Source organism: Arvicola amphibius, chromosome X (assembly GCF_903992535.2).
Source record: "Arvicola amphibius chromosome X, mArvAmp1.2, whole genome shotgun sequence".
Lineage (NCBI taxonomy): Eukaryota > Metazoa > Chordata > Mammalia > Rodentia > Cricetidae > Arvicola > Arvicola amphibius.
Genome location: NC_052065.1, coordinates 23,528,643 through 23,550,939, shown reverse-complemented (window position 1 = coordinate 23,550,939; position 22,297 = coordinate 23,528,643). Strand labels below are relative to the sequence as shown.

At 39.8% G+C, this 22,297-nt stretch overlaps 1 protein-coding gene across 1 annotated transcript in view; it reads right to left on the bottom strand.

The window, feature by feature from the left end:
- Nucleotides 1-370: 370 nt before the first annotated feature.
- The window catches only part of LOC119805427 (cytochrome b-245 heavy chain), a 35,380-nt gene continuing 13,453 nt past the window's right edge, over nucleotides 371-22,297 (bottom strand). The window contains exons 5-13 of the mRNA XM_038317383.1: nucleotides 21,201-21,346; nucleotides 17,687-17,877; nucleotides 14,611-14,740; nucleotides 12,118-12,210; nucleotides 8,805-9,058; nucleotides 7,130-7,292; nucleotides 5,618-5,764; nucleotides 2,835-2,959; nucleotides 371-1,659 (exon numbers count right to left, since the gene is read on the bottom strand). Coding sequence (XP_038173311.1) covers nucleotides 1,533-1,659; nucleotides 2,835-2,959; nucleotides 5,618-5,764; nucleotides 7,130-7,292; nucleotides 8,805-9,058; nucleotides 12,118-12,210; nucleotides 14,611-14,740; nucleotides 17,687-17,877; nucleotides 21,201-21,346 — 1,376 coding nt within the window. The 3' untranslated portion in view covers nucleotides 371-1,532. The remainder of the gene's footprint in view (nucleotides 1,660-2,834; nucleotides 2,960-5,617; nucleotides 5,765-7,129; nucleotides 7,293-8,804; nucleotides 9,059-12,117; nucleotides 12,211-14,610; nucleotides 14,741-17,686; nucleotides 17,878-21,200; nucleotides 21,347-22,297) is intronic.

Genomic DNA, 22,297 nt, shown 5'->3' with positions numbered 1-22,297 from the left:
AGGATGAAACATGACCACTCTGAGACCCCTTCCCCCTGCCTTTTCCTTTTGAGGGTACTTTATTTTCTCTTCTGTTGTTTCCACACTTCCCCTTCTCTGCACTAAGACCTCTGCCCTTCCCTCTGCTCTTTATTCCTTATTGCCAAAGCTGTGTAGCTATAAATATCTGTATCCTTGGTGGTGGGACAATCATAACTATTTTTAAAGAACTTGTGGCTACTCTAGCAGTGATTTAGACTCTGTTTTGCACTTCTGACTACCCATCAAATATTGGGTGTGATTTCACTATTTGAGGATTACAGTTTCTATGATTTATATTTCAGGAAGATGGTGACATTGGTAATGAAAATGCTGTAGTAAAAACAACTTATTATATACACACATGAGATTTATTTGTATAGGCATTAAATCAAAAAGAATAAATGGACAATAAGCAGGATACATATTATCAGATACATATTTGCTAGAATTCAGTTCAAATTTACAAGGGTTAGCTAGAGCAGAGCATTTCTGGCAATAAACAGATGTGTTTTTCTTTCAGGCTTATGGACTAGGACTAGAAGTGTTAGCCAGCAGCATCACAGGAGTTTAGGTCTCTGACTTCATCCATCCTGCCTCCAGATAACAACAGGGTAAATTCACTAGGCCAGGCTATCCCACTGGTTCATATCCTGCTTTCTACCCCCAGGGGAATCAGAATCCTCTGGTCTGTAAAAGTAACAGAAGGGTAATTTTGTCTCTGATCTTAAATGAATTCCACTCTGACATTGTGTAGTTCTACATGCTTGCATTTGTTTGTTCACTCATTTATTCATTCAATAAAGTGACCTTGAACCCCACTCTGCCAAGCACCTTGCTAAATGCAGACTGCTACCTTAACTCCAGCCAGTCTAATGGTCCTTTGTAGGAATAATCTCTGGCGCAGTTAAGCTGCCGTGCTGGTAAACTTCCATGTCAATGCTGTCACTATTAAGTATTAAGTCATTGCCAGCATCATTATCTCTTCCATAAAAAGCACTCTCCTTTTGCATAATGCTAACTAATGTTAAAGATGAAACAAAAATGAGGATTGATAAACTACCCTTTGTAATACTCTCTTGTAGGAGAGGGCAGAAAAATTGATTCTCGAGACAACCTGGTATTAAATACGAAAAGATGACCACACATGGGGAGTCAAGTGGCATAGATCGGGTTTCAGCTTCTGAATGTGAAGGAAGGTGCTGAAATTATTTGAACTTCTATTGTTTATCCAACAATGAGTCCCAGACAATTCTTGCCTAACCCTCTTCTGGCATGGCAGAGGGAAACGTGACATAAAGCAACATAATAATGTTTGTAAACGTGCTGTGAAAGCCATGAAACTGCATGCAAGTGTGACCTAACAAGCAATCTTTGCAATTCTTATAAAGGGGTGGCTATGTCATCATCATTCACTTTCCTCCTCCTTTCTTCAGAGGATGGAGCTCATATAGTCAACCAGCAATATTGGGGCATTTGGCAGCATACACTTATTTCTTCATGAAAGAGCCGAGTTAGAAGTTTTCCTTGTTGAAAATGAAATGCACTCCACGAGGGCCGGACTCGGAGTTGGAGATGCTTTGTTTGTTGAGGGTGTTAGCCAAGGCTTCAGGACCACAGAGGAAAACTCCTATTCTGGTGCTTTTGAGAAAGAAAAGAAAGTTTCAGGTTTTGGCATGAGTTGAACAACAAAGTATGCAGGTAGATTTTTTTATTAAGTAGAGCCCCTTCTAGTCCTATGTTTTCCATAAATGAGAAAAAATGTTCACATTGATCACAAGGAGCAGGCTTAGTTCTGATTGTAGGGTCAGCTGGAAAACTCAAAAGTGGTTGATACCCCCAGAAAATGAAATCCAAATAGAGATTTTGGAAATTTCTACCACAAGAATAACAGGGCTAATATGTGAAGCTACAATGTACTTTTCTATAGAACTCTAGTCCCCCACCCAAATCTTTCTAGTATACTAAAATTAGTAACAAACCTTCATTGGGTACCCCAACTCTGACAGCAGCTTCATCCCTTTAAGTCTCATAGTTGAAATCCTTGCTTTTCAAAATGTGGCCCCACGCCATTTTTTTTAAAAAAGCACCATGTTTTTTAATAATGCAGGTTCCTAGGCCTACTTCACACCTAATAATTCAGAGCCTGTATGTAAAAACATAGCAAGGTATATATGTGCCATTCAAAGAGTGGAAAACATGGTCCAAATAAAGTAGGCGTACCAAACCTGGGGCCAATGGGCCACATGTGTATCAAAATAGCTGTGCATGCAGCCCAACACATTTGTAGATCATGTTGCAATGGCAAGTCAAAGTGTTTGCCACATCTATTCAAAAAGATATATTTATGGCAAGCTCATGGGTTTTTCACGTGTTCTAGGAGACAGGGGAATTTCCTCAAGGTTTCATGAGGGATAAAACTGTAGGGACACCAGAAAGAAACTTGTGTCATCTGTCAACTTATGATTTGACTCAGACACTTGAACTGAAAGTGAAGGTATAACATTCTTAATCATAAGCATAAGCAGTACTCACTACTTAAACATATACACTAGGTAAATTTGGGCAACTAAACTAGAGAAATTCTATCGTGCAGCTTGGATTAGGACGTTGAGAGGATTACTCTCCACATAATTTTGCTATGGTTTAAAGATTGTTTCTTAAAGTCAGAGATATCAGACATCTGTTGGAGAAGAACTCAACCCCATTACAGTATTTTGGAAATGTTAATGCTAACTTTTAGACTATAAAGTACAGTCAGTGCTCAGAGCTGCTGCTTTATGGCAGACCACAAGTTTCAAGACCACACTGCTTACTTAGGGTGTTGACTTGCAATTGTCTTGAATTCATTATCCCAGTTGGGCCGTCCATACTGAGTCTTTTGTTTTAGGCCTGTGATTACATCTTTCTCCTCGTCGTGGTGTACAGCAAAGTGATTGGCCTGTTACAAAGGACATACATTCAGAAAAAATAAACAAAAAACATGGTATAACACACATTTTACAAAACAAGCTCTTAACACACACACACACACACACACACACACACACACAGGTTATGATCATAAGGGGTACTATCTATTCCGGAAGAAAGGGAATGAAAGGGTCCTCTATACCCGTCTGCTATCCAGATTCAATACTAGACATATGGATATCAATAAGTCAGTTCTTTATGAGACAATGGCATAATCAATGGTCAGTAACTCCTTTTACAGAAGGTGCCTTTGTAAAAAGCTTTGTAAAAGTTCAGGTGTAAAAGAGATAACATTTGAAGCAAAACACCCCCTGCATTAAAGAGAAAAATCCTCTTTTGCAATCCAAATAAGGCCAACTAAACTCGAAGGTAAAGGAAATAGAATATAAAGATGAGATAACAAAATGAGAAGAATAACTGCGCCCTGAATGAAACGTGGCCTTGATGCATTACAAAAGCCCTGTAGAGGCAGGTGCCTACAGACCTTCACTGCTGGCCCAGTTAGCGTAGGCGGGGAGTAGAAAAGTTGAAAGGAGATGAATTTCAAATGCTATGACAGGAAATCTCCCAGCTGCTTGTAATTCATTTTCAAGTGCTGATCTCCCATTGTTGGGTCAAAAAGAAATCAGCCCCAGCCTTTCAGTAAGTGATCTAGAGCCACAGCTGCTTGTGAGTCATGGCAGGGCTTAAGATGAACCAAGGGCCGGGACTCTGAATGGCTATGGAGCCAAAGGGACACTGGGACACTGATGACAGGAACACAGTGAACCTTTCTGTCCTGGTCCTAAGCTAACAAAGCTAGGAGGTAAACCGATGACAATAAATACAGCTAGTTATTATTCCTTCCTGTCTTAGACACATCCTGACCTCAAGGTCACATAGAGCAAGTTTTAGCTGGTTGCAAGGCTAAACCAAAGAATACTAAAGTTAACTATTTCCTCCTTGGTTGACTCAAAAATTCTGTTTTTGCCTTCAAGGACTGTATTGCCTTCTAAGAAAAGAAACTGTATACTCCAGGGAACCTGACCTAGTTTCCTTTCATGTTGACGTCATAAAGTGTGATAAAATCTACTTAGGAGAGAAAGGGTTTATTTGGTTCACAATTTCAGATTACAGTTCACCATTGTGGAGAAGGCAAGGTGGAAGGGACTGGAAACAGCTAGTCATATTACAGTCAAGAGCAAGAAAGAAAGGAGCATGCTGCTTGCTTTCTGCTCCTATGTAGTTTTCTCCTGGCCAGTATAGTTCAGGACCTCCTGCCAAGGGAATGGTGCCACTAGCAATGGGCTGCATCTTTCGACATCAATTAGCAACTAAGGCAATCCCCCACAGATATGCTCCTAGGCCAATTTGATCTAAATGTTTACTTAATCAATTGAGATTCCCTTCCCAGGGAATCTAATTAAAACTTATCATTATAGGCCCTAATGAGGCTTCATACAGAATTTCTTAACATTGTCAACTATAAGCCGTTCATATTGCTAGGTGTTCTGTGAGGGAGGATGTATTGCATTCAGTTGAAGACAACTAACTTATTTTATTTTAGTAGTCTCCAATTATTTTTCACCACACATTCATATACATAATATATATACGAATTGTTCTCCATTATATAGGTAGATTTATTTATTATTAATAACTGCAAATTGCTGAGAGTTGCTGACTGCAGGTTCTGGAGCAGTCAGGCGGACATTTACTTGTTGGATGCCTTTAAGCAAATAACCTACTCAGTTCTAGGCTTTTGACTGTAACGAGACAATAAATTTAACAAATAAAATTAGACAATCCACACAAGCACTAAAAACAATGCCTGGGGACTGGACCGTGGTGGCACACACCCTTAGTTCCAGCATTCTGCAGACAGAGGCAAGCAGATCTCTGTGAGTTTGAGGCCAGTTTGGTCTACAAAGTGAGTTCCAGGACAGCAAGGACTATTATAACACAGAAAAAAAAACCTGTCTCAAGAAAACAAAACAAACAAAACAACAACAACAAAAGTCTGGAACAGAATTCAGAGTCTGCAAAGGATTAGTTGTATGACCCGAAATCCATAAATGTTCAAGTCTCTTACATACTTTAAATCATATCTAGATATTCATGACACTTGAGACAATGTAAATACTATGTAACTAGTTGTTACACTGTACTTGAGAGCAATTACAAGGAAAGAAGACCGTGTATGTTCAGTATGATTACTTTTCTCCCAAATATTTTGATTAGGTTAATGAAATATACAGAGCAGAACCTCAGTCAGATGGAGAGCTGACTGCATATAAATTTATTGAATATATCATAAAACATGCATAACATTAATATACAAGACAGGGACAGACTTTTCTTCTTATTTCCATTTTGTTAGTTCTGTCCATCTGTTTTGAGATTCCTGCTCCTTGGTGGGAACCGTGTTCTAATGTCAGCACAGGCCCCTTAGTTTGGAATCAAGTCTCAATGGTTTAAATGTTGTGACGGCGCAACTGAGTGAGCGTGAGCAAGCTGGGTCACTTGAATCCATTAGCTGTTCCTGGGGAAAAAAAAATGCCATGCACAGAACATACCAATAGGTAAAAGGAAGCCAGCAAACTCCGGGCACGCTAAGAAAGCCTGAGAGCTATCTTCTTGTCCTCACCTGAGCATCATCCCAGCCAGTAAGGTAGATGTTGTAGCTGAGGAAGTCGGCGTTGTTCCTTTCCTGCATTTGGGTCTCCAGCAGCTGCAGCAGGTCTGCAAACCACTCAAAGGCATGTGTGTCCCTGCACAGCCAGTAGAAGTAGATCTGGAGAAGGGGACACAGATTGGATTATATAAGGGGTAGTCTTTATCACCTTCAAAGAATGGGTTTCTAATGCTCTCAACATTTTCATGATGCCCACAAGGCCTAGAAACAGGGTTTTAGAAATCCGATGGTATTTGTCATTGTTTCAAGACAGGCTCTTTAATATAGAACTGGTCCCAAACTCGGCATCCTCCTGTTTCTGCCTCTCAAGTGCTGGGATTGCAGATGTGTATTACCACACTGTGGACTCATTACACGAACCTTCTTTGTCCTTCAAGCATGAAGATCAGTAAATAGCGTTTGGAAGCTACTGGAGAGTTGGTTCAGTGGGTAAGAGTGCTTTCTGCTCTTCCAGGGGATGAAAGTTCTGTTCCCAGCACCCATGTCAAGTGGCTCACAGCTGCCTGGTACTGTTTCTCAAGGGCATGTGTACTCTTCTAGCCTCTAGCAGCACCTCTATACATCTGGCATACACACGCATAAGTGTGTGTGTGTGTGTGTGTGTGTGTATGCACGTGTGTACACACACAGATGAGCACACACACATAAAATAAATATTTAAAGGTAAATCAATAAATAGATGGTTTAGTTAATACATAGCTAATCCCCATCTTGTGGTTCTCTAGCTTCCCTGTGTGTGTCAGATGCTACTTCTCTCCCAGAGTTCTTGGCTTCCTATGTATCTGCTCTGAAAATGCCCAAAGGAATCAACATAGTGACTACCATAGGACATCCCTGCCTGGGACTGTCAACCCCCCACCAAGTTCCTAGGGGAAAAATTAGTTTTACTCATACCTTCGTCACATAGAACAAAAGTAAAATAGAAGAATGAAATACGAAGCTAGCCTCAATGTCCCTATCAGAACCTATCTTAACAGTTATTAGAATAATCTGAGATTTACCAAGACATCTTTCATCAAATAATTGACATGAAACAGTCCCCTAGGAATTTATCCCGAAGAGACATCCACAGGCAAGTAAAAAGTTCCATGTCTCCCACCTTATTCTGCTAAACAGCAGTATTGAAAAGCTGAAAATAGAGTCAGTATGATTATATAATCTCGTATCATTATATAAGGTAGGATGGGGCTAGGGAGATGGCTCAGTCATTAAAAATAGAAAAAAATTAAAAACAGAAAAAATGTTTTCTCAAATTTGCTGAATTTTTAATACTGCTAAACAAATACAGCATGTTACTTTTGTTAACTGGTCTGTTTATATGCAAGCACATAAATTTATCTGACAATCCTCTGAGGAGAAGTCTGCCTCTCTGTAATCACTCAAACCTTTCCCCCACTTGCCCTGATCTCTTGCTTTTCAGCATGGGATCTAATCTAGGCCCTCCAGAGAATAAGAGGAACTTACCTTTTTGAGCCTCAGATTTGTGGCATTATTGCAATATTTGTACCAGACAGACTTGAGAATGGAGGCAAAAGGCGTGACTCCGATCCCCGCTCCCACTAGCATCACCACTTCATAGCTGAACACATCTTCACTGGCTGTGCCAAAGGGCCCATCAACTGCTATCCTGAATGGAAAGGGAAGGGGATAGTTGTAGGTGTTCCTTAATCTGCACAGGAAGTAGAATACATGCTGTTGTTGGACATGGGTGCTATGCTGAATCTGCTGAGATAGTGTATATATGGGGAGTCTCTATAAAATGGCTTTCCTGTAAGTCATTAATGCCACCACTGGGGCTGAAAGTAAGACTATAAATGATTATCTAACTGAAAACCTTTCCTAGCTTACCATGAGCTTTTTTCCATTTTTTCTCTTCTTTCCCTCTCCACACACAACACACACACACACACACACACACACACACACACACACACCTTTAGATTTATTTTCATTGTGTATGGATGTTTGCCTGCATGTATGTCTGTGAACCAGGTGCATACTTGGTACTTATAGAGGCTAGAAAAAGGATAGTGGGTCCCCTGTAACTGGAGTTAAATAGTTGTGAGTGCTTAGAATCAAACCCAGGTCTTCTGGAACCACAGCCAGTACTCTTAATGGCTGAACCATCTCCCCAGCTCACCTTTGTCTCTTGTTATGGGGAAATATATCTGATTTTTTGCTATTATTATTATTACGATGATGATGATGATGATGATGATCTCTCTCTCTCTCTCTCTCTCTCTGTGTGTGTGTGTGTGTGTGTGTGTGTGTGTGCGCGCGCGTGCACATTTGCCAAAGTGCACATGAGGTCAGAGAATAACTTTCAGTAGTTTCTCTTCTTCAACCATGTAATCTAGGAGGACAGGGAATGGACTCAGGACATCTGGTCTGCACAGCAAGCTCTATTACTCATCAAACCATATGGGAAGCCCCTTGGGGTTTTTGTTTGTTCATTTGTTTGTTTGTTTTGTTTTTTAAAACCAATCTCAAGCAGCCCAGGCTGGCCTCAAAAGTTTCTGTGTTATCAGGGAGAACCTTGAACTCCCGATCCCCCTGCTTCCACTTCCCAAGTACTGGAATTATAGGCATGGACCCCATATCTGGCAGGGCAATCCAAATTTGAAATTCCTAATTGCATCACACATTTAGGTAAGAATGTTTTGCATAATGACATAGTGTTGAGTTGATAGGATCACTTTTCATTTGTTTATTCTCTAAATAACTTGAAAAGCCTTTCTTTAGTGTCTACTCTGTCCCTAGTACTGTGTGAGACAAGTGGAGAGAAGGATGCAAAACAAATAATACTTTCAAACAAATGACATCATTTAAAATTTAAGAGTATCTCTGATATAATTTTTGTTTGTCAGAAAAAGTTAACATAACTTGGCCTTGACCCTTACATATTTAAAGAAAGTTGAGGGTATTACTAATACTTGATATCAATGCTTTCTAGTTTACCTAAGATATCTAAACATACGCATAAACATACCACATGCAATGGTAAACAGACATACATTATATTCTTTGAACCAATGTGCTTTGTCTCTAAGAAGATCAGGTAGTGAGATGGAGAATCACAACCATTTAGCACCAATTCTCGTAAACTCATGCACGTTTCCCATATGTGTTCTGTACTCACTTAGGTAATTTCCAGGCATCTTGGAACTCTTGTTTATCACAGCCACAAGCATTGAACAGCCCTTCTGTCCAGTCTCCCACAATACGGATATGAATGCTAAAAAAGTCTTCCTCAGGCGCAGAGGTCAGGGTGAATGGGTGCCATTCCAGCTTGGACACCTTAGGACACTTGACAAAAATGTACTGTCCTACCTCCATCTTGAATCCTTTCTTCTTCATCTGAAGCTCAATGGTTTTGAAAGGGTGGGTGACCACCTATGGAATAAAACATGACCCCGAAAATTACATGGCACCAAAACATTTGCATTTTTAGGATTCACATGGATAAAATAATTAAGATGCCCTACCTGTGCTTCTTTTTAAATACCAACACAGAAGCAGATATATCTGTCATTTGGGATTTGTCCTCAATTATAGCCACTGGTTAAGGATAGACTAAAGGATGGGCACAAAGTCCTAGTTTTCTCTCTTCAGTCTGAGACAGCTCCAGCTCTCCCTTGTAGGATCAGCTGACATTGCAGCTGTAACCACAGTGGGCACCAGGTCAACTCCTCTCTCTTCCTCATTTTACCCTTTTTACCTCATTTTAACTGTTTGTCTCTTGTTTGTTTTGAGATCTGGTTTCTGTATGTAGCCCACGGTAGCTTGTAACTCGTGATGTAGCTCAAACTGGCCTTGAGTTCAGGCTCTCCTTCTTCAACTTCCTGATTACTGGGATCATGTGAACGTGCTACCACATCTGGTTTAACTTTCATTATGAATATAGCTCCTGAGAACACACTCCTAATAAGTCTTTTACATAGAGTTTTGTTTCAGAGTCTCTAGCAGGAAATGAAAACTATCCGTCTGTTGTGATTTTTCTCTCTCTCAGATGCTAAAAAAGGCACAAAAAAAGAAAGAGAAGTTTCCAGTTCATTCTTTCTGTCTTCCCTGGTCATGAGAGAGGGCGTTGGCACATAGACAGAACATAGAGATTTCACTGACTACATATATTGCAACAGCTCCCAAATGAAGTCAACCATACTGTCTGTTCTTGTACTGAATCACATCTTAACGTGCCCTGCTTCTGCACTTCTGCTCCCAGAGAGGATGCCATCCATCTCTCCCCAAGTCAGCCCATATATTCTCCATATACACAACAGTCCATTTAAGGTCTGTCTGAATTATCCAAATGTAGTAAATGGATAGCTAACTCTAAAACAGAACAAAATGAGGGAAACAGAAAGTAGATCCTCTTTTTTGTGAAAAGGATATCATCACTTCCAAGTCAATTTCAGCACTACAGCTATGCTCTGGAATCAACCTAACTGTGGCAACCATGACTGGAGAAAGAAAATGTGCTGCATTTTCACACTAGATGGCTATTAAAAGCTTTCAAAGGCTGGCATCTGGCCATGCGCAACACGAACCTGAATGACATAAGTGAAATAAGCCAGACATGAATGCAGCATAACCTCACTCATACAATGAATATGAGAGAGTTCTGCTCATAGAAATTGAGTGTGAGAGGGCGGGTGCCAAAGGATAAGGGGAGCAGGGCGGCAGGAGGCATGGGAGTTCATAGGTACCTGACTTGCAGTCAGGTAAAATGACTAGGTTGTGGTGTTCTGGTGCTGAATGATAGGTTGCATATGTCAAGACTTCTGGGACCCTGGGCATTTTTATAACAGTGAAATCATGTATGTTTGACTTGAAGCTGTGCTACTGCTTTACTTGGTTGCACAGGTACAGCACAGGGGAACACTACATTGTAGCTTATAAAGATACACAATTATGAGCTAACTGAAAATGAAGTCAAACTTAAAACCAAATGGAAAGGTAATGTCCTGCTCGAAGACACCTACCATACCTAGAAGAATTTCAGAGGTACAAGTACAGACAACCCAAAGGACATCAAAGGAGGGAAAGTTCTAGAGAACGGAAACAGCTTCTCTAAGCTCACTGATATTGCTGGGCTTTTCTGTCCACGAGTAACTTCAGAAATGTGGGGATTGCTACCAATAAAAGTTACTATTAAGGCTGCATCCAAGTGCCAAAGTACATGCTTAGCATATGTGATGCCTGAGTTTAACCCGTAGAACCACCAAAACATTGTAAAACATTTTCAAAACTTGGGATTTAAGTGTATCTCATACGACAAGGCTGCAAACAACTTGCTCTGCTCTGAAATACAGAATTGGAAAGCATCATTTGAATAGAGAAAATTATGTCGAAAATTGTTTACCATGTTGTAATTTTGTGTAGTAAAAACAGTTCTTTCATGTTGCAATTTTATTACACAAGGAGGATTTAACAAAAACAAGACATATTAGTAGACAGCACTCTCACTGGAGGACTTTTGGATAACCCCTCTTTCTTGTATTTCACGAGAAGAAAGTGAACGTTTATTTTCCTCACAAGATAACAAATTTACCCTAGAAATACATTAAGGAGAAATATTTGTCTGGTTTGGTCATGTCTTATTTATGAATGAAAAAAAAATTGTGGCAGGCCCCTTTGTCAATTGCTAGACTTTTAAAAATAACACAATATACATAACATAAAAGGAGAGCAGTTGCGTGTTCCTACATTGCAAAACTCTCAATGCCAGCAGGACTAGCTCTACTATGACTCTCCGTAGGTATCAACTGAAACAAGTTTGAAGGAAGACGGAAGGAATTTTTGTGTCTTTCAAAACATGACCTATAATAGGCTTTTTGTAAATCCCTTTTGAAGTGAATTGATCAGAATTAAATTTTATTTGACAAAACAATCTTGTTGGGTGTTTACTGTAACGAGGAACTTTCCTATCTATCTATCTATCTATCTATCTGTCTGTCTGTCTGTCTGTCTGTCTGTCTGTCTGTCTGTCTGTCTACCTATCATCTATCAATCTGATAGAGTCTATCTAATTGTATATCTCTCTCTTTATTTCATAAGGAAAAATAAAACACAGGAAAATAGAGAAAAAACACTCCAGACTTGGAGCCTGGAGACCAAATGCAAGGTAAAAAATTATGTCTTAATCCACTTGATATATTGAATACTGCAGCATTAATACACTGTGGTTACTTATAAAGAATGGAAAAAGAAACTAGAAAGGTCTTTCAACCTCCTTTATAGGTTTCTTGCAGTTTTTAGTACCTGAAAGTTTTTGTCTCACTAATACATTCATTTCATCATTAAGTTAAATTCATTAAAATAAACTGTAGGCTTTCTGTCTTCAGTTTAATAAAAATAACATGGCAAAGAGATCTTTTTGAACATCAATATAGAGAATGTGAGACTTGCCCATGTGATACTTAGCTACTAAGAATTCCGACATGAGTCAATACCTTGGTGATGACCACCTTCTGTTGTGATCTCCAAAACCGGACCAGTCTCTCACAGAGATACAGGAACATGGGACCCACTATCCATTTCCAAGTCTGTAATTGCATCAAATACAAACATGAGATGTGTTAAGGGAGTGGTGACAGCTAGTTAAATATTAAGAAGAAGAAATCATTTTATAAGCCAGGCTAACCTCTGTAAGCTTGTTTAAGTATTTACTACTGATGAGCAGGCTTTTTTTAAAAAAAAAATAAAATAAAACATAATATATTAAACTATCAAAAGTTAAGATAAAGTGTAAAGTCAGTAAAACAAACATTGGGATTATATGTTGTGTGATCTGTAGCTGTGGTGTGAGGCTTTCCAAGAAGAATTTCCTACAAGAATGAGATTTCCTCTCAGTCTTACAACCAAAGTTGGATTAGCCTACAACTGAGGACAGATGGTACCAGAGTGAACCTGACTCTTTCCAGCAACATGAGATTTTTTTAACGCAACGTTGCAATTGTTTTCTCCCGGCCATTGAGTCTCCAATTAATCTTTTTCAAGACGACAAATTTTGTGCAAGACTTCCGCTATCTTCTTCAGTATTCTGGTAAACTCTAGGAGCTATGCAGTGCTTTTGCTGAAGAGACACACATGAAGATTCTAAAGCTTCTATCTAAGTCTCTGATTAGAATATGGAAATTGCTTCATAGATTTTTAGGCTCCATATAAACATTTAGGCCCAACAGTTCTGCCTGTTGGATTCCTAATCTAATATTTAAAGTACCAAAAAAATTAGAAATATCTAAAATTTATTTTTTCTAGAATGGAATCTGAAGTAGAAAATAAGAGCCATATTTCTCGTGTATTCTGGTTGGTTTTGTTATTGTTTTTCTTGTCAACTTGACACAAGCTAGAGTTATCTTGGGAGAGGAATCTCAATCGAGAAAATGCTTCCATCCAGATTTCCAAGTCTTGATTGTTGATTGATGAGCGAGAGCCCAGCTCACTCTGGGCAGCATAACACTTGGGCTGGTGATCCTGGTTTCTGTAAGAAAGCAAACTGAGCAAGCCAGGAGAAGCAAGCCAGTAAAAGCAAGCCAGTAAGCAGCACCCTTCCATGGCCTCTGCATTAGTTCCTGCCTTGTGTTCTTGTCCTCACTTCCTTCAGTCATGGAGTGTGACCTGAGAGTTATAAACGGAAATAAACTATATTTTTGACATTATATTGTTGGAAAAATTGAAAGTACTCAGATTCTTCACACCACTATTCAAAACTGAAGAATATCTGTAACAGAGGTATGGAGTATTCTTTTGGTCTACCTCATCTTTATAGGATGGATATTTAAAAGTCTCCCATCTATTTCCTGGTTGATACCATAGAGTGACATCAAATAGCATTATACTTGGACATTTCCTTTGATATCCTCAGAAACCTAGAAGTAATTTTGTGACTGTTGCCTGCAAAGGTAGGAGAATGCACTCTAGCTGTCATCAAGGAACTGTGCCTTCCCTAGCCCATAAAATAACTGAAAATAAGGTTTGTTTTTTACCCTATTAATGGCTGAATATAGTAGGGGCAAGTCACTGCTGAGTCAGCTTGATTTCATTTATGTACAAGGATACTCAAAAACATTAAGCTGCTGTAGAGTGATGGGCATAGTAAAAGAATATTCCCATGCCAAAAGAATAGGAGAAAACGGGATGGGAGATTTGTCTTTATGTTATACAATGCAGGAGAGTTGTAATACTAGTTATACAAAAGAGTTAGAGCACTAGTCAGAAGTCCCAGACAAATGTTGACCTTTGTTTCATTTTACAACAGTGGCTAGAACAGCAACCAAGAAATTATAATGTCTACCAATGAGAAGAAAGATAACATGAAGATTATAAAGCTTGCTTTATGGGGAAGAGATATCGAAGAACACTCAGAATGGAGTTCAGAAGAACTCTCTATGGGAGAAAGCAAGAATTTCACCTTGTTTCCCTGTTTGCCCTTGCCTTGCCCCTCCTCTTTCACAAGGTGACTGCCTTTGGTGTTTGTATGATTTTGGCTGTGCAACTTTTGTCATCCTGATAGATAGAATCCTCTGATGAATAAATACAGCCCAATGTGCTACTTCATCTGTTTTCTTAACAGTTCTGAAAGCCATATAGAATGCCATATAGACTTCCTGGTAACCAAAGAGATTTATTTGAGCCATACAACTCATATCAGGATAGAATCCCTAAGTGCACCTCTGAAAATCATTAACTGATATTATTGTGATCTTCATAGCCAGAAGAAGAGGAGGAAATGGTGGTAGTGGTGGCTCTTAACCCCAAAGAGCAATTTAAAATCATTGCTTTCCAACTTCATTCTAGGACATTGACAGCAGATCAATGTAAAGTTTGTTTTTCAAGAAAAAGTTCTAGCCAGTTCACATAGTAAAGTATCTATAACAATATTTGTACCTGTTTCTTAAACCTACCAGTAATAGCACTCTAAAAGAAACAATAAAAATACATACCATAGGAGGGTTTCCAGAGAACTTGGGTACTGGGCACTGCTTTATTGTTCCCCATTGTGAGATTTTGTCTTCACAGAATTTTATATCATGCTCATTCAAACTATCTGTAGTCTGTCCACGTACAATTCGTCTGATGAATTAAAAAAAAGTCAGTCTACATCACTTATTAACAAGACAGTAAGCTGCTTGAGTGTTTTAGACTCTTGGAATCCAGGGCCTCATATATGCTAGGCAAGCACTCTAACAATGAGCTGTACTCCCTTACACTGATTGTGGACCTATTGCAAGTATTTTAATGAGGGCCCTGAACACTTTTATATCACCCCTTCTGAATAAGTCAGGGAAGGAAATGAAAATCTAGGTGGCAGTACAAAGAACATGGATGTGAAACATTTTATGGATTGTGAGTCTTGGATTACCAACATGTGTTTTTCTTTAAGGATAACTTGCTTCCTTTCAAGTATCATTTTTGTGTTTAGACAAACAGAATCCAGAAAACTGATAGTTCTAGTAGGCTGATGGTTAACCCTTCATGCAGATTTGAAAAGGGTCTTTTGTGAAGACCCTCCCACAAGCCAATGTGTGGCCAGCAGAGAGCAGACTACCTTTCAACCTTTTAGGCATTTTATATTCTGGACAACTCACACAACCATACACAATGGCCTTGAGGGTAGCAGAAGTGCTTTATTTGTAGATCCCTAACTCGTCTAGACCAGGCATGGTGCACACGTGTTTCCCTGAACTCTACATGTTAAGACATGAAAAGCATAAGCTTGAAGATTCCAGGCCAGCCTAGTCTACAAAGTGAGACTACATCTGGAAAATGTTTAAAAAATGATATCTTTCTGAAAAGGAGTTAATCATCCTCACAGATACAAGCAACCAGTACCTTGTTTCTTAAGGTGCTTTGAACTCAGTAATTATTAGGTAAGCAAATATTAGAATATTAGGCAATTCTGAGTTAGTGATGATGGAGAGAGGGAGGCACAAAATGGAGTAAGTTATTTCAAAGAATGCAAATGCCATGATCTTCAGAATATATTAATAGAAGGGACAGGGAAGTTCATTTGTAAACTTTATTTGGAATGCCTGAAATTTAGCATATCATTTAGTATATTCTGAGAATGGTTTAATTCATGGCTATTAACCATCTTCCATCCTTTTGTGAAACAGGGTCTCATTAGGTCGCTTTGGCTGACCTGGAACTTACTGTGGAAACTAACCTTTTCCTACTCCTATGTCTTGGTGAAGAGACTTTCCTTGTATGAGTACTAAGGGGTAGGTTTGAGGAAAAGCACTATTCATCAATTATCTCAGTTAATTTGCGGAATAAGATTGAGAAACAAGTATTTTTTTGCAAATTTTACATGAGGGTACTAAAGCAGAATGATTTGTTGAAGATAATTCTATTTTTCACCCAGATAGCCTTGACTTCAAACTTCAATTCTACCCATTCATACTTTGGTAGTCTTGGTAAAACTAACTTCTTCTGAGTATCTAAAGTTACTTCATCTGTAAAACAGGTACATTTCCTCTCCTTAAAGATTGCATTTAGTGACCAATGGACATGGCATGTGAAAAGCAGGAGCCTGAGGAATAGTGATCACAAAAGATATTTATTCTCTAGCTCCCATGGGGAATAAATAATAGAAAAATATGATTTTTCTCCTTGTGCTCTACATAATAGGAGCAAAAGTCTGCAAATCAGAATTTCAAATCCAGATTAACGGTTACCTAGCCATGAGATCCTGAGCAACCACTTAACCAGTGTCAACGGCAACTGTGACTTAGAGAATAAAGCAAATACATCTCTGTCTGATCCAAAGGAATGCAGCCCTCTGTGCCACTCTACAAACAGAAGTGGTGGGATTGGTAAAGGAGGGAGAGGAAGAAATGCTTCACTTTTGTAGGATTCTCTGAGATAGCTGGATTGTGGGCAAGGTCTACCTTAAGACACTCGGTTACGTTAGGGGATTGTTCATCCCACAGATTTCTCAGTGCTTAGAAAGAGTTTATGAGGGTTTCAAAGCGGGAAGTAGACTAAGAATGCACACAGAAGGTAGCCACTTCTTCACATCCTTCCTCTTTTCACTCTCAAGTCACCCAGAGCTGACTTGGCTTGAGTTTTGCATATTTACTTTCCCCACCCTTATGTTCCTGGAACTCTATACCCATCATGGAACTTCCCTGGGCTTGGCTTTTCTGTGCAGGTGGTATAAAAGAGTAGAAAAATGAAACCTGATATTAAAGCAGATTTTTCCAAGCATACAGTCTAGCACTGTGTATCTTTATGGGAGTGCTCACCACAGCCCACTCTAGACCACCTGTTCTCTAGGCTACACACCAGTTGGGAGTGGTTCGGCACATGTATTTTACCATTTTTACTTTGGGGTTCCACATCTATACATTAGAGGAGTTAAAAGAAACATTGAATGTCAAGTTCTTAACACCTGATATAGAGCTTGGTAGAAGTTATTACTTTTATCATATTCAAAAGTTTAAAGGCAATGCCCACGTGTTTTTCTAGCTAGCATTTCTCCACTGTTCTGCAGATAGATCCTCATACTCAGAAGGCAACCAGTAATGATTGTTTGCTTAAATCAACAGAAAACCTCTTCAACTGATTAATCACTAACTCTTTTACTTTGGGATTTTGCTTAACCTACTTGTGATTTACCCATAGGAAACACTGTGGTGGACAGTCAAGAACCTACCAATGCTTTCAATAACGTATGGCCAGCAGAGTGCAGACTACCTTGCTTCTCTTTAGGTAGGACTTTGTAGTGGTCAGTCTACACAGTCATACGTGGTAGCCTTGAAACTAAACATAGACAGTTTATTTTATATACTAGGTATATGTTTCAAGCTTATTTTAAGTAGCTGCATTATAAATTAGATGGGTACAACAAGAAAGCAAAGATGTTGTTGTTTCTTTTGACTGACCTCGGCTGTCCTATTACATCCCCTCGGTAGAAAGGATGACCACACAAAAGCAAGGGAGCCACTGTGCCTGTCACTGGGCAATACATATAGACAGTGAACCCAAAGCCTTTGGCAATGGAGTTAGAAAACTCACTCAGCTCCATGGATGGCAAGGCCGATGAAGAAGATCACAAAGAGATGGTGCGTATACCAAAATACTTCAAAGTAAGACCTCCGGATGGTTTTGGTAGAGGATGTGATAATTAATATGAGACACAGTGTGATGACAACTCCGGTGATGCCAGCCAACCGAGTCACGGCCACGTAGAGGCCTCCTTCAGGGTTCTAGAAAATAGAAACATGAAGGCTCATAACTGCAGGACTGTCACTATTAAAGCTGTTGTATAATTTATTTCCCGTCCCTTTGGCTACCCTCATCATATCGCTCAAGGAGATATGGTGTTGAGGCTTCCAAATTTAAACTGTTCACATTGTTGAGGTGTCATAGATAAATAAGAACTATTACATTCCATGATTCTGACGGAGTTCAACTAGAAAGGACTGGCCTAGTAAAAGTTGTCCTCAAAGTGTCAAAGTGTCAAAGTGTTCTCTTTCTCTTTGATTTGAAAAGGTCACAGTGCTTAGTTGGCCAATGAATTTAGAATAGCTGCCATCTGAGGCTGGGCTTTACCATGCTGGATCCTGAGATGATAGTTCATGGGCAAGTGACTTAGAAACAAGGTGTTCCTAGAGAAGCTGCCCAGTAAAGGCACAGCTCGGAGAAAAGGAGAAAGCCAGGCAAGGGGGAACTCATGGACATCTCACAGGGCTAGCTTTAACTTGACCTTAGAGATGCTCTCTCATTATGTCTATTTTCAGGAAACTTAAAATAAAAATGGTAAAGTGTGTAGGTCAGATCTCTTAGCAGATGGCAAAAGAAGGCCGTGATACACAGAGATACACAGGGTCAGGCTGAGGCTGACCCTATTTTGTTTGTTTGCTTTGCTTTGTTTTTGTTTTTGTCTCCAATCTCAGAGAGTTCTATTTAATAAGGCTGAGATAATGTCATCCCCTCAGGCATGCACAAACCACTCTGAGAGTAAACTATACCTCAGAGTTTGGGAAGAAGCTATACTTCAAGGCCTGCATTCATCAGTTATTTGCCAAAGGCATCTCAGGGAGAAGTAACTAAGCAGATCCTTTCAGATCTCATCCTTGGGCAGAGACACGGCAGACAAGCTAAAGAATTGAGAAGGCAAATACTGTGGGGAAAGTTCAGACCCAATAAAAGTGACCCAAGGAAACTGGGACAGAGTATGACAATGTCAGTTCAACTAATATAGTCAAATTGTCATCCCTTAACCAGACTACAATCCACAGTTCCAGAGAAGCTAGGTAACAAGGAGAACCCTAAAAGGGACACATAGATTACCCTGGGAAGGGGAAATAGATAAGATCTCCTGGGTAAACTGGGGAGGGGGGGGGCAATAGAGGGGAGAGGATGAGGGAACATGTGGGAACAGGATGGTAGAGTTGGGGGAGGGTTGGAGTTGGAGAGCAATGAAAGAGAGATCTTGATAGAGGGAACCTTTATGGGTGTGCCTGAAGTGACCTTTTCCTGCAATCGGATTGGCGAATACTCTGTCATCCCAGAGCCTCCATCCAGTAATTAATGGAAGCAGATGCAGAAATCAGGCCAAGTACTAGGCCAAGCTTGGGAAGTTCAATCAAAGAGAGGGAGGAGTATTATATGGGCAAGGGTGGGAGGCAGTCAAGATTATGATGGGGAAATCTATAGAGATAGCTTACCGGAACTAGTGGGAGTTCATGGACTCTAGACTCTCGGCTGGGGACCTGCATGGGAACTGAACTAAATCCTCTGCATGTGAGTGACAGTTGTGTAGCTTTATCTGTTTGAGGGGTCCCTGGCAGTGGGACTAGGCTCTATCCCTGGTACATGGGTTGACTTTTTGGAGCCCATTCCCCAGGATGGGTTGCCTTGCTCAGTCTTGATGCAGGGGGGAGGAGCTTGATCTTGCAGCAACTTGATGTGCCAGGCTTTGTTGACTCTCCATGGAAGGCCTTAATCCTTTCTGAGGAGTGAATGGGGGTGGGTTCTGTGGGGGAGAGGGAATGGGAGAAAGGGTGGGGGAGGGGGGACTGTGGCTGTGGCTGGTATGTAAAATGAATAAAAAAATTAAAAAAATTGTCATCCTTATACATCACAATGAACAATGGAAAGAAAAATTACCCACGGTATCACAGAAAAAGCATTTATGAATCACTTCAGTTTTTCTTATGTCAGTTTGAATGTAAACATTTTGGAAAAATTAAAGTTTTTCTTTGTCTTGTAGATGTTTTTCTAACCTCAGAAAATTTGTTTGAAATTCCATGGGAAATTTAATTAATCTTCCTAAGCCACATGGTTCATAAAAATGGCCAGAGCTCCTTTCTAAGTGGAAGAAGCATCAGAAACTCATGGTATGAGAACCCATAGATACCATGGGGGTTCACAGGTGCCCACAAAAGCAAAAGTAATTAAATAAATCTTAAAAAAACAAGACCTTTCTGAAATCATGCTTGAGTTTAGACAAAACGTGGGTTCTTTACCTATTTCAGATAGCCCTGTTCTTTTCTTTCTGCCTCCCAGAAAAATAAGTAAGACAGTAGTTCCAGGGCTACCCCCAATTTCAGATCATATATGATTCATACAAATACTGACTTTCTTTTTATTTTATCTTTATTTTCTAAAAAGGAAAAAAACTATCTTTTTTTCATTATACATATCAATCCAAGTTCCCACTCTTTCCCTTTCTCCCATTCTCTCCCCTTACCCCCTACTTCCATCCACTCCTCGGAGAGGGTAAGATACATTGTTTAAGGGAAGGTCCAAAGCCCTCCCTACTATATCTAGGCTGAGCAAGGTATTCATTCAAAGATAATAGGCACCCAAAAAGCCAGTACATACAGTAGGGATAAATGCTGGTGCCACTGCCAGTGACCCCTCAGTCTGCCCCTGCCATGCAACTATAAAGCACATTCAGAGGGACTAGTTTGATCCTATGCTTGTTCCTTTCCAGTCTGGTTGGAGTTGGTGAGCTCCCATTAGCTCAAGTAGACTGTTTCAGTGGATGAACCCATCATGGTCTTGAGCAAAGAGGCTCATATTCTCACTCCTCCCACTCTCTAACTGGACTTTAGGTGCTCAGTTCAGTGCTCGGATGCAGGTCTCTGCCTCGGTTTCTATCAAATACTGGCTTTCTTAAACCCTCCCTCAAATCATCTAATATAAGCCTAAATAGCCTAGCAAGTCCCTTATAACATCCTCTGCAGGTATTCACTTGGATTTCTTTAAGGCATGAAATCTCTTTCATTGTGGCAAACAGTGAAGCCAACTTTGATCGCACATGAATCTCTTCCTTATTTTATTGGTGTGCACAGTCATGGGTGAGAGGGAGTTACTACAGGATCTGCATACAAAATCTCTCCCGGAGAGTTCAGGGATTCAGGAAATACCTGAGTAGTCTGTGCACATGCCACCAAGAGGGCTGACATTCTAAGCCATTGGCAAACTCTCATTGTTGACTTTAAGGGACAGATTACAGCTTTTCCTTGTTCTCAGTTTTACTAGCCCAGAAAACATTTGAATCAGAAAAGGGGAGGCTTACCTTGATTTTTTCTCTAGCAAAATTGAGATACTCTTCATTGTCCTTGTCACCAATTTGAGAGAGTGCTACTGAATATGGGTCAGAATTGTTGACTCTGGCATTCACACACCACTCCACATTGAACAGATGTGCAATGGTGTGGATCGCTGAAGAGGGCAGAGAAGAGAAACAAAGCAAAGGAGAGGTATGCAAACATTATTGGAGTCAAGGTTTCTGGCCACATCCTCTGACTCCCAAGTGAAACAAAGGGATGGGGTCCAGGATGCTGTCAACAAAAACTGGGTCCCAATAACCATGAAAGCAAGACCGTTCTAATAGTCTAGCTTCTTTTGACCTGTGGGACTGTGGGAAAATCGTGCAGCCTCTCTGGTATTACTTCCCTCATTTGTAAAATGAAAGTGTTGAACTAACAGTTCTGAAGAGTCAACCAATTTCTAAGATAGACATTTGATACAGTCACATCTTCTCTTTTTCCCTAATGTATCTGTGCTCAAGTGAGAAAAGAAATCATGTGATGTCTGATAAATCACCTCCAGAGAACAGTGACAAACATAATTGAATTAATACAAACTGATGATCAACAGCATAAATGTCTTAAAATAAGGTTCAAGGAAAACTGTATTCACTATCTCATTATCACTTGCCTAGAACTTCCTAGGAGCCTGCTACTGTTATAAGTGCTTTACAATTACTCAGTCCTTATATGAAACCAATGAGCTAAGTACATTTAATATCAGGTCACTTAAAAGATGAGGGAAACGGGGCATAGAATGCTTTAAAACCTTGCCTAAGGTCACCTAGCCAAAAAGCACCTGAATTAGGGATCAAATCTAAGCTGTGTGTCTGCATTCTTACTGGTATAACATGCTGCTTTCTAACAGAATATTACCATTAATTTCTTTTGAAGTATTTCACTTAGTACAACTCAACGTCCTGCACAATCTTATAGAAGAGGAACCCAGTTAAACACTTCTAAGGTAAGCTCATTTTCATCAGGTAAGAGAGATTCCTCACAGGCAGACTAAAGCCTTTTTTGTTTATTACTATTTGTGTCTATTTTCTGGCATATAAAATATTTAAGTGAATTCATGGAGACT